The following is a 12,777-nucleotide window of genomic DNA, read 5'->3' on the forward strand; positions in this document are numbered from 1 at the left end:
TGTTAGAATGGTTTCCCCCCTTTACCCTGCCTTCAGAGGGGAATACAGTGGTACCTCATTTTTATTAAGTATTTTCTTGGTTTACAAAGATGAGAGCAATGTCTCTCTTAAGATTTTTACAACTCAGTTTCGTTTGTTGAGACATTGGTGAGGGGAGGGGAAGGATAGTAGGTGGGGGAGGGTGGGTGGGGTGGGGTGGGTTTTTTCTTGTCAGCGACGTTTGCATAGGTTCTCTGTTGTTCACTTGTTTTCCTTTGTTGGTGAGAGATGCTGGGGTTGGTCTAGGATATGGTTGTTCCTTTGTGGTTAGCTGTGGTGGTCTTTGTTTTGTTTGTGAGCAAGGGGGTGAGTGTTGTGGGTCAGGTTAACCATATGGATTCGTATGCTGTTGGTGGGTTTTTGTCGTTGTCTTGTTGGGCTGTGTATGTGATAAAGGGGAACCATACCGGGGTGAAGCCGTCTTCTATTTGCCCCCGTGTCAGTTTCAACTTATTGGTTAATTTTTCTAGTAGGGCTGTTTCCCATACTATTTGGTACCAATGGTCCATGTTTATTCCTGATAGGTCTTTCCAGTGTCTGGTTATGGTGTTTCTGGTTGCTGAGAGTAAGTGGGTTATGAGTTCTTTGTGGTGTAGGTGCACATTATTGTCCTGGAAGATGTTTAGCAAGGCCAATTCTGGGGTGAATTATAAAGTTTGTTGGGTTATTTTCTCTACTTACGAATTTAATGCGTTCCGAACACACATTTGTAAGTCGAAAAAATTTGTAAGTCGAATCCCATAGGAATGCATTGGGAGAAAAAAATCGTAAGTAGAAGCAACCCTATCTAAAAATTCGTAAGTAGAAAAAATCCTATCTAAACCGCATCCAAGATGGCAGACGGAGCTCCATTCGTAAGTAGAACATTCGTAAGTAGAGTTATTCGTAAGTAGAGGTACCACTGTAGAGGTTCCTTCCTTGGAGGTTTAAACTGCTCCAAATTTCTTCTCAGCTTCGGGGCACATTTCTGCTTCCCAGTCTCTCAGTGGGTAGAGATCGACTTCTGTTTTTTGGATCTCTCTCCCATGTCCAAATTTTCCAAATTGAAATACAATGGATCAGATTACTCACAGTCTGTTCTTTTTGTAATTTTTTTTGTTCCTTTGGAAGAATTGGCCGCTGCTGTTTCCCAGTCTTGCAGCTTCCCGCTGTTAGAGTTAGTGATCTTTGTCCGTGCACCACAGCTCTACCTCCTCACTCTCGGGGACTCAAAACAGAGCCGAACCAGGGAGGGAGAGCCCACAAATGGCGCCCGCCGGACGTTCAGTCCCCAAAACGCTCGATTTGGGGCTTTTCAGGGGGGTTCGCTCCACTGGAGTGGTTCCCCCCCACACCTCTGAAGTGCTGAGGTCTGCTCCGCTGAACAGACCTCCGACTGGAAAAGATGGCGCGGTCAACCGGAAGTCTATAGTTGTGTATCTTAACTGCTGACTTGGTTTCATGGGATTAGAGAGGAGCATGCTGCCAGAAAACTAATTTTTGTGGTAACTGAACTGATTTTCCACCAGAAGCTCTTTAAATAAATTATTAAAGTTTTTAATGAAGTACAAAAGAACATGCAACATCTGTTCTTTATGTTCATATTTTAAGTCTTTTGGTTATGTTCAGTGTAAGACAATATACTCTTGAGGTGAGAGGGTGGGTGATAAACTTGCACACTATTTTATCATTTTTCCAGCTTGGTATATGCGTGAGGTTTTTATGTCAGCATCATTTGGGTAGATTCTCTTTCTATATATTTGTCAGCAAGGTCTTTCTTAATTTGATCTGGCTTGCCAGTGAAATAAGAATGTATTCATATTTTTGTGGCGTAGGTACTCTATATACTATTAAATACAGTTAGATATGTTTTTCAGCATTTATTTCTCTTTTTGGCAGTTTAAGACATTAATGCTGACACCTAAAAGTAAATTCCAATGAAATCAAATTGAGCAGGCTCTGATCGGTCCCTACTTGAACTTGTGCATGACCCTTGGGGTCCCTTCCAATTCTACAATGTTATGGTTCTTTGTTCAACCCTGTGCCTTACTGTCCTCTATTGGAATAGATTTTCCTCTGCAACAACCTTTCAATTTCTTAGTTTCTTGGTACGGTAGCTTTTCTGGTTTCCCCCAGTTTGTGCCTCAAATTGCTGTCCCACAACTGGTATGCAATATTTAGGGTAATTGGGGACAGTGTCTTGGTTTAAGGATTAAGTGTGTTAAGAGAACAGAAGCCTTTTCCTTTTGGGGTGTGTGGAAAATAAATGTCAATAGTCCGCAGCTCTTGTCCTAATTTCCAAAATGAGGCTACAAACCTGTTTGTATGATTCCAGCATGAATCTGTAGTACAGTGGTATCCCGGGTTACAAACGCTTCAGGTTACAAACTCTGCTAACCCAGAAATAGTACCTCAGGTTAAGATCTTTGCTTTAGGATGAGAACAGAAATCGTGCTCTGGCGGTGCGGCGGCAGCAGGAGCCCCATTAGCTAAAGTGATGCTTCAGGTTAAGAACGGTTTCAGGTTAAGAACGGACCTCCAAAACGAATTATGTTCTTAACCAGAGGTACCACTGTAGTAGCAAATGTGAGAGATGTACAGCAAATAGGTGCCTACAATGAAATCACAATAAAGCAGGAAATCTTTTGGTAGCTGTAAGAGAGAGGGCTTGCAGAGAGCAGCCCACTCTGCTTACTTCCATCAGATGGGAGAGCAGCAGCAAGTCTGGGAGTTTAAATCAGGAACAGGAAGGGTTAAGACGGGTCCAGGGCTCTGCAGAGTCCTGGTGGCTCAGCTCCAGGTTGGTAGCAGGGAAGCAGGGGAGGAGCTAGCTTCAGCAGGGGCTGGAAAGGAGGGAGTAAGTAGAAGGGCACCTCAGGAGCCTGTTTTGGGACCACGGAGGACCCATAGAGCAAGGAGGAGGGGCGTGTGGATGCCCAGTCTTAAAAGGGGGGTCAGAGCCCACGAGACGCCATTGTGGGCTTCTGCCCCATGCAGAGCAGACATGATTTGAGACATCTCACCACTGTATATAGCATGCACAATAAAACTATGAAAATCCAGAGGATGTGTGGAGTGCTTACTCGGGAGTAGCCAACACCCATCTGTGACAGTAGCCTTGTGTGCTAATGAAGCGTTCCATGTGAGCTGTAGCTATAGAGGTCTTTGGTGTACATGCAACCTCAGAAATTGATTCCTTATGTTTATCTAAGACTGCCCCCTTCTATGTAGTTTGAGCTTCTTAGGCCACCTTTGTTCTTTTACACTGTCACTTGTTTGTTAACTGATTAAATATGTCCTGTTGACATTCATCTCTGTCATTTTGTTTTACCAAGCAGGACCAGGAAGCGGAAAACTAATAAAAATGAAAGTGGACCGAACTAAGCTGAAGAAAACACCTACAGAGGCTGTAAGTATCACCTCTTGTTACCTTGAGCTCATCATAGGAACAGTATAAGAATACAGTGGTACCTCTACTTATGAATTTAATGCGTTCTGAACACACACTCGTAAGTCGGAAAAATTTGTATGTCCAATCCCATAGGAATGCATTGGGAGAAAAAATTCGTAAGTAGAAGCAACCCTATCTAAAAATTCGTAAGTAGAAAAAATCCTATCTAAACCGCATCCAAGATGGCGGACGGAGCTCCATTCTACATTCTACGAATGTAAAAACATTCGTAAGTAGAGTTATTCGTAAGTAGAGGTACCACTGTAAAGTGCAATGGGATCAAGGAGATTACAAATTTGACTTTATCTACAGCAGTGCATTTTTGACATTTTAGTTTTGAATGTCTTTTGGGTTGTATGATAGTTTACTGCTGGGAAAGTCAATCTGTTGTAGGCTGCATTCCCTCAAGGGTAATCTTTTGGGAGGGGGTGCATGCTTTTAGTGGGCAGAGCCATACCCAGTGATGGGCAAAGACAGGAAAAAAACCCTGTGTTGCATTAACTAAACTGAAATAGAGACTGCCCTGCCTGGTTCAATTTTTACATGGCCACCTCACATGAGAATCCTATGTAAATCTGCTCATAAGTAAGCTTCACTACCTTTGGTGAGGTTACTCTCAGATAAGGATTCAAGAGTTTTTTCATACAACAGATCAATATAGCTACTGTTCTGGAAAACAAAGAAAGTAAAAGCAGTTCCTCTCTGCCTTTGTGTGCTATGGACACTCACATACTCCAGAAACATACCTCTTCATTTTCATTTTCAGAAAGTTGCGGAGAAACTTATTTTCTGTACAAATAATAAAAAATTAATTAAAAAATGTTTCTACTGCGTCAGACCAACACGGCTACCTAGCTGAATCTTATTTTCTGTAAGCCATACAAAACCATCAATTTGCTTTTATCAAATAAAATACCACCCCTTCCAATGGTTCTGAAACTACATAGAGGAAAAGAGGGAAGGGGAGTTTAAGGCCCAAAAAAATTAGGAAGTAAACAGGATTCTGGGATTTCAAGAGTGAAGTAGCTTCAGGAAACATGAGTGTATGTGTGTGCATAAAATGAGATTGGGAGCTGCATGCCTCTTTCAAATGGCAAGTTCCCTACCTGTGTTTTACTGAGTGCATGTTCCTTAACAGCAAACTTGGAGATAAATGGGAGAAACTGGAGATCACTGTGTGCTAGAAATAAACTGACTTTCCACTTGGCAGGTTATGATTGCCAGTAACTCAGAAGCTATAGAAATTGGTTTCTAATACTGTATAGATCATTACTTCTACAAAAAAATGGATTCCAAAAGAAATGGAATGAAGGCTGCTTTCTTTGATCAGTATCCTGTTGTAGATTGCAACTCAGCGTACCCCTTAATTGAGTTTAGTAACTCATTTAGTGTGGACAGTGAAGTGCTTTTTCTGGTATTACATATCTGACTTTTAAGCGTCACACAATGGGAAAAGGTAGAAATCTGGGGCATTTTGTTTTCTATAAATATAAACACAGAGACACCCAAGTTGTTGTTGGTAGGATCACATGTCTGTCTGTGCACATTAGGGTGAGGAGAGAAGTAAATGAAATTTTAAATTTATAACAACACAACTCATTGCTTACCAGCATTTTCTTTTATGAAGATGCATCCATCGATGTGTAGCAATTCGTGTTCCTTAGTGTTTCTTCACCTTTCAGCCTGCAGATTGCAGAGCCTTGATTGACAAACTCAAGGTTTGCAATGATGAACAGCTGCTGCTGGAACTTCAACAGATCAAAACATGGAACATCGGAAAGGTATGCGGTAGCAGCAGATCATGTAGTAAAAAAGCATCTTGAGAAAATGCAACGCCTCTTGTCTTTGAATTTATATTCATTTTGAGGCTTTATAATTCAACATTTTTTCCAACTTAGTGTCCTCCGTGTGCTCTAGCAGTACAATTCCCATCATCTCTGACCATTGACCATGCTGCCTAGGGCTGATGGGAGTCCAACAAGGTTGGGGAAAGCTGTTGTGGAAGGTTGAGGATGGCATGGGCTTCAGACAACCATGACTGGTCCCAGAGGATTAAAACTTTATTTATTTTTTTAAATAAACTGTATTTATTATTTGCAAGAATTGACAAAAAAATTGCATACACAAAAAAATAGTAAATAGTAATAAAAAATTATCACAGCCTAACCAAAAAATACAATAAATAATAAATAATATTTGCTTAATCGAAAAGCAATTTACATCTCATCAACCACCCCCTCCACCCACCCTATTGTGTTTTCCAGCCAGTCTTATATTACGCCTTTTTACTCTTCCTTTACTCATATGTATACCTATATCCTCACTGTCCCTTTTAATATTCATTGGTTTGGGTCTTCATAGATCTGTTGAGAGATCGGCGTTCTCGACAAAGTTTGCTATATAATATTTTCCAATCTTTATCCTTTTCTTTCTCATTTATTCCTTTAATCTATGCTGTTTTTGTTGCCAAATTATAATACTGTATGTATCATTTTTACTTGCCAATCTTTATGATTAAAACTTTATGATGCATCTCTGGTTCTGCAAACTAATTTATAGCTTTATTTATTTATTATTATTATTATTATTATTATTATTATTACAATATTACATTCAGTTACACATTTCATCATTCTTTACAATACATTCCAAATTGTGCTATATGTATATATCTGTGTAGATGTATATTCTTATTTCTACCATTGTGTCTTCCCTCCCCCCAGAGCTCGACTTCGTTTGTTTTTCTTTACTTTTATATTGTGTTATAAATATTATATTTATATTATATAAATATTATTTACTTATTCCCCATTAACTAACTTTCTATATTTTACCCTTAACTTTATGAACTTCAGCCAATAACTAAACATTTCTTTTTCAATAACTAAACTTATTTCTTCTTATTATCGATAATTTTCTGTTCTATCAATTTATCAATTATTTTTTCTCTTTGTTTCTTTTTTAATTGCCATGGAAGCATTTCCCCTGGTTTACTTGCGAATTCAAAAGTTCTTTGTTTCATCCATTTAATATTATTTTCTATTTCATAGTTTAATAATATTGATAATTGATTTTGTAATATTTTAATTTTTTTGAACTGCATTTACATTCTTTGGATCTTTAGCTAGAGTTTTTTCATTCGTACAGATTTCATTTCTAATTTGGTCCAATTTGCCTTCTCTAATACTTTTTTGTATGGCATTTTGTTGTATGTAATATCCTCTTATGAAGGCCTTACTTTCGTCCCATATCACTCTTATACAGTATCTGTTTCCTGAGCCATATTTATTTCAAAGAATTCGCTTTGTTCAGTATCTTTTCATCATTTCATTCATTTTCCATCTCATATTTATTTTCCTGATGCCCCTTAATTCTAACATAATTGTGTTGTAAAAGTTATAGCTTTATCCTATTCAGGCTTACTTGTTGTGCCAGTCAGACTTCCAAATAAGCACGCATGGGGGTTGGATCTAATGTTTTACTCTCCAGTTACCTGGTCAGCTCTTGAGTCCACTGTATTTGGCTGATGAATATGGGGATATCTTAGTTTCCTCCCCCCCCCCCCCCGGGAGGTATAGCAGACCCTTTCCCAAGAAGTCCAGTTATCTCTCCTTGTCACTGTCATTCTTTCCTGAATGTGCTTTCCCCCCTCTTTAAGTGCGAACTTTACCACTGGGTGGACCTGCTAGACAGATTCGATGGGATCCTAGCAGATGCTGGGCAGACAGTGGAGAACATGTCATGGATGCTGGTTTGCGACAGGCCGGAGAGGGAACAGCTGAAATCCTTACTGCTGTCAGTGTTGAACTTCACTGCCCTGCTAATAGAATACAGTTTTTCTCGCCACCTGTACAGCTCTATCGAGGTAAAGAACTCTAAACTAGCAGGGTTGGGATTTAGATGGGCTGAATGGCCTCTCACCTGAAACATGTTTTAGAAGCAGATGATGGCTTTAATAGTGTGAAGCCGCTTTTCTGTTGGGACAAGAATGACAGCCCCACTATATTGTTGATTTTGGGAGGCAGATGGACTCAAATATTTATTACTTAAATACTTAGCAATTTTATATAATGCTTTAAAGCATTCAAGAGGTTTACATAGCATCCATTTAATCTTGAAATTTTAAAGCCAGTAGGCAGGCTAGTATTATGCTCCCCATATTGTAGGTTGAGGATTGTAGCTGCGCTAAGGCTGCATATGGAGTCCATAGCAAAAGCAAGGTTTGAATTATAGACTTCTCGTTGATAACTTAATCTGTTAGCCACAACACTACAGTGACTGAACATGGCAAGGAAGAACAGGAAAATATTAATCTCTTTGGAAATTAAGATTGTGGCAGTTTAGGAATGTTTCAAATACTTTCCTCTTCATTTAGCACTTGACAACATTGTTGGCATCCTCGGACATGCAAGTGGTCCTTGCAGTGCTGAACCTCCTGTATGTGTTTAGCAAACGCTCCAATTACATCACGCGCCTGGGCTCTGACAAGAGGATGCCTCTTCTGTCCCGGCTACAGCATTTGGCAGAGGTAAGCAGCTGTAAAGAGACCTGCAAGAAAGTTGAAGTTCATTGTCTTAATGGCTTCTTTAGATAATGCACCTTTAGAAGCCATGTTGATGGATCAAAAATGTAATGTCTCTAGTAAAGAGCATTGACAGTCATAGTATAAATGGATTTGCTCAAAGCAATAGAAAATGGAAGATCTCTGACACATTTTCTACCTCTGCTTCCTAAATTTAAGGCTTTGGGCCTCACATCTTAAATCTAGTTTGTCCTTTTGGGCTGTTTGCATCAGCCCATCTTACTTAGTGTTTCATTATGTACTGAGGTTTCCAGACAGGTATGTAGTTATTTGTAGTATTCCTGTTGTCAAAGTATTAAGACTTAAATTATCTAATTTTATTTGCTTTGGGGGTCTTCTTCATATAGCCAGTTTTTTATTTGTTGTGGGAGCAGTTCCTTTTGAAAGGTTGTGTATTGTTAAACAGACTTTTGAGCCTAATGATGAAGCTAATTACCCTGAAGATCATTGTGCTACAGTTTAGTCTGCTCTTGTGGCCTTCTGTCACATTGCAGGTATGGTGTAATCTGAGAGAGAGAGAGCAGGCGTCAGATTCCTTGAGCACTGCCTTTTTATCTGCTATGTGATAAAAGCAGCATGCAGCCATGGTATATAAAGGAAGTTCAGTTTGTGACTAGCTTCAGAGATGCTATATTTTTGGCCGACCAGACCTCTAAGCATGCTGAGAGGTGCAGTCCTGTAACTGATTGTGTGATGGACTGTTTCACGTGATGTGTTTTCCCACCAATCCTTCTGCACAGTACATTGTAAAAATGCATTGTACAAAAGGTCTGAAGGCAGATGAAGAAAAATTGAGAGGTTTAAAAAAGCGGGCGGGGGTAAAGACACACAGCTAAAACAAAGCACTTTGAGGGAATTGTGTACTTTCAGGGGAAAAACAGGAGCGGCTTTGTAAAACTTTGAAAACAATATTTAAATACTATTTCTGTTCTCTGCTCTATTTTATGTTCTTGATTTATTTTCTGTATTTTATTGGTGGTATTTCTGCTTTGTTTATAATTGGAAACTATAATAAAGTAAAAATAAGCCACTGCATAGGTGGCTTCACTCATCTTTCTCTTAATCTGTTTGTGGCTTTATTAGACATCCAGATTACAACAAAGGTGACCCTATTCCTTCTCTCATTTTCAAAGCAGTTGAGATTTACTCTCTTGTGTCACTTGTAATGGCAGTTATCACAGGAAGCAATGATGTACCGTATTTTTGGCTCCATAGGACACACTTTTTCCCTCCTCAAAAGGAAGGGGGGAAGTCAGTGCGTCCTATGGTGCGAAGGCTCCCTTTAAAGCAAGCGGAGTGCGTGCATTTACAGGGAGCCGGGAAGGAGGGGCGGGCCAGGCTCCCTGTCAAGCATCTCCTCCGCTGCCGCTTTTGCAAGTGGTGGTGGTGGGGGGGGGGGGAGGAATGAGCAGCTCTTCCTCCTCCGAAGCCGCCGCTCGCAAAAGCGGAGCACACTGGCAGCAACTTCTGAGGAAGAAGAGCTGCTCGTTCCTCTCTCCCCCACCGCCGCCAGCACGCTCCGCTTTTGCAAGCGGCGGGCGGGGGGTAGGGCAGGAGAGGAACCAGCAGCTCTTCCTCCTTGGAAGCAGCCACTTGCCGCTCGCAAAAGCGGACCGCACTGGCAGCGGCTTCCGAGGAAGAAGAGCTGCTCATTCCTCTCTCCCTCACCACCGCCAGCGCCAGCGCACTCCGCTTTTGCGAGTGGCGGGGGGGGCAGGGGGGCTTGGCTCTGGAGAGCCGGTAGCAGCACCAGCGTGCTCCTTTCGGGGCCTTGATGCTGCCGTTGTCTCTCCCAAGAGTGGGGGGCAGATGGGCTTGGCCCTGGAGAGCCGGCAGCAGCATCAGCGTGCTCCTTTCGGGGCCCTGATGCTGCCGCTGGCTGTCCCAAGAGTGGGGGGCAGCCACGGTTGCCCCTGCCAGAGCCGGCTCGTCCCTCTCCCCCCACCTCTGCGTTGACAGCAGGCACGGGACCCATCCTGGGGTTTGGAGAGGCGCAGCGCAGCGCTTCTCCGAACCCCAGGATGGGTCCTGTGCTTGCTCTTGTGAGCGGGAGAGGCAGGGGGAGAGGGACGAATGGCTCCGCTCATTCCTCTCCCCCGCCTCTGCCGTTGACAGCAGGCGCAGGACCCATCCCGGGGTTCGGAGAGGCGCTTCTTGCTGAACGCGGGGGGAGGCAGCGGAGGAGATGCTGCTGGCTCCTCCCCACCATCTTCGTTCGCAAAAACAAGCCTGCCTTTGCAAACGGAGGTGAGCTTCCCTGACGCTGTGCGTGGCGCTAGCGGTTCCCCCCCCCCCGCTTGTTTTAAAGCCAGCTGGGGAGAAGGGGAGGACGCTATGGTCCATCCCTTCTCCCCAGCTGGCTTTAAAGGAGAACTGCTAGCTTTGCACACAGCGTCAGGGCGATTTGCCCCCATAGCATCCTCACCTTCTCCCCAGCTGGCTTTAAAGCCAGTGGCAAAGGGGCGGGGGAGGAAGGAGGAACGTTTACCCCCCGCCCCTTTGCCGCTGGCGGCTGTGGGGGGGGAACGGGACGTGCAGCCCAAAAGCTGCTTTCTGTTTTTCTGTAGCCGCCACCGCCAGGTTTGAGGCGGAATTCCCCCCCCCCCTTGTTTTTCTGCTTTAAAAAATAGGTGCGTCCAATGGGCCGAAAAATACGGTACATGACACTGCAGTGTGCAGCTGGTACAAACTATGATTCAAGTGAGTCATTTCAAGCAGCTCTGAAGGCAGCTGAGCACTGGCGCTCTTTATCATAGCCTGTGACAGTTACTTAACTCTCAAGCTTCTGTTTTACCAGTCAACGTTGTTGTATTGGGTCATGTTGGATGGCATCTTGGCAGTTTCTCAGTGGTATGTTGGCTTTCATTTTGGGTAGCCTTCATTACCACAAAGCAGAACTTGTTAATTGCTTTTGGAAATAATCATGATGACTGTTTATATAAAGTAGGATTTTGGAGTCCTAGAGGGAAAGGGGGGCACTTAGTGAGATTTTAAATGCAGCTGTGAATAGAACATGCATGCCAGAACTTCACATAGCCAATTTTCTATTGATCAAGTCCAACTGAAGTGTACAGTTGAGTTTTCCTTCTGGATTGTTTTTTGTAGGGTTTTGGGGTTCATTCATCCTTTATGTTCTCCTCCTTCTGTCCTGCAGAGTTGGGGTGGCAAGGAGAATGGCTTTGGTCTGGCAGAATGTTGTAGAGATTTGCACATGCTGGTAAGTATTCCATTTTGAATTTTATCTTTTCTGCTACTTTGTGGTTGGTAGCTTGACTCATGATGTGTAGAACTAATTCCCAGTTGCTTTTCTGATTTACATGAATACATTGATAGTCCTTTCCCAAGTGTGTATTTTATAGTGCCTCTCACACTGTTCGTATTTAATAGCAAATTGGCAAATAGTTGGTACTCTGCTCTTGTAGGAAGAAAATGTTGTCTTCCTAATGGGCAAGAGTCCATTATAACACAGTAGGATTCTGCAATATATTTGAAATAAAAGTCACTATGCATTGCTTGGCATAGGCTTTGGAAAAGTTTGACTTCAAACAATGTTTTAGGGTTAGGGATTCTGGCACCAAGATTTGGAAACTGAAACTCTCATTTTTTGCTGGTATATATAATCTTCCTTCTTGAGGGTAAGCATTGTGCGATTTGGAAGAATATTGGGTATTTGGGGGCGGGAGTTCTTGGGTACCCTTTCCTTGTTCACTTTGCTTAATTTCTTTCCCCTGTCCATGGTGGTCCCCTGAACCAGGAGAGATGCCAGCTTGTGGTGGTTCTGATAGTTACTAGCCTCATCAGAACTGTCCTGTTGCTTTAAAACTTTCCAGTGCCTGCTTTGCTGATTTTTGCTATGTTTTGAAATGGCTACACTCTGGAGTGAAGCAGCATCATTGTGGGCAGGATCATACATAGGGTATTTTCAAGATGTATTGTTTTTGAGAATGATCAGAGTAACAGTCATCTACAACATATACATTCTGGGTGTTGATCCTGGTGGAGATCACTTTTTGCCCCAGTTGGGTTAGCATGATCAGCACAAGATGGTACAGCTGCTATCATACCAAAACAGTGGCAGTTACTGTAAACTTCTGGAAATAGGAAGCAAATCATTTTTAAGGTGCTTCCTGGTTTGCCGCTACCGTCACTGCTGACAGTGATGTCAGGAAGTGCACCAAATGTAGGGCTCATATGAGTTGTGAGGCCCATAAGGTCTGATGGCATGTTCTGAAATACCGCCTTTGACCTGGGGCCAGCAAAATTCTCCCCCTCGGCTGCTTCAACTTTTACATTAAGCTTGCATGACCTGAGTGATGCAAGGCTGAGTAGTCTTATATGCATTGCTACTCATACCCTGTGGAGCTGCTGGAGGCACAGGTCTAGGCCATTGTTCCATGTCTGTGCATCTTCTTGGATATTGCTGTTTTTGTTCCTAGATATCAGCAGGGCTCCCTCTGCATCACCATGTCTTCATACCTAATCCTAACTTCTTACATCTTAACTCTCTTCCTCCTCCCACATGCACAAAAAGATGTAAGGAGAGTTGGGGGTGGTGGTTATACTCACACATCTGCAAGTGGGTGCTCTTAGCACCAGGGTGCATTGTCCTTTGTTACGCTAATGCCCCTCCCTTAACCTCCCCCTAGTCCAGGGTGAGAGTGGTTTGATTTATTTTGGAGGGAGTGTTTGCCATCTGGTTTGTTCTGATTCCATACTGTGATCTGTA

The 12,777-nt window shown here is 42.6% G+C and overlaps 1 protein-coding gene across 11 annotated transcripts in view; it reads left to right on the forward strand.

Annotated features, from left to right (window-relative positions):
• The window catches only part of HUWE1 (HECT, UBA and WWE domain containing E3 ubiquitin protein ligase 1), a 105,592-nt gene that overhangs the window by 19,572 nt on the left and 73,243 nt on the right, over window positions 1-12,777 (forward strand). For 10 of the 11 annotated variants that reach the window (XM_035140350.2, XM_060268831.1, XM_060268837.1 and 7 more), the window contains exons 3-7: window positions 3,354-3,427; window positions 5,152-5,250; window positions 7,128-7,334; window positions 7,845-7,997; window positions 11,206-11,268. In XM_035140350.2, coding sequence (XP_034996241.1) covers window positions 3,383-3,427; window positions 5,152-5,250; window positions 7,128-7,334; window positions 7,845-7,997; window positions 11,206-11,268 — 567 coding nt within the window. In that variant the 5' untranslated portion in view covers window positions 3,354-3,382. The remainder of the gene's footprint in view (window positions 1-3,353; window positions 3,428-5,151; window positions 5,251-7,127; window positions 7,335-7,844; window positions 7,998-11,205; window positions 11,269-12,777) is intronic. The other variant, XM_060268832.1, reaches the window with a different exon arrangement.

Source organism: Zootoca vivipara, chromosome 16 (genome assembly GCF_963506605.1).
Source record: "Zootoca vivipara chromosome 16, rZooViv1.1, whole genome shotgun sequence".
NCBI classification, from domain to species: Eukaryota; Metazoa; Chordata; class Lepidosauria; order Squamata; family Lacertidae; genus Zootoca; species Zootoca vivipara.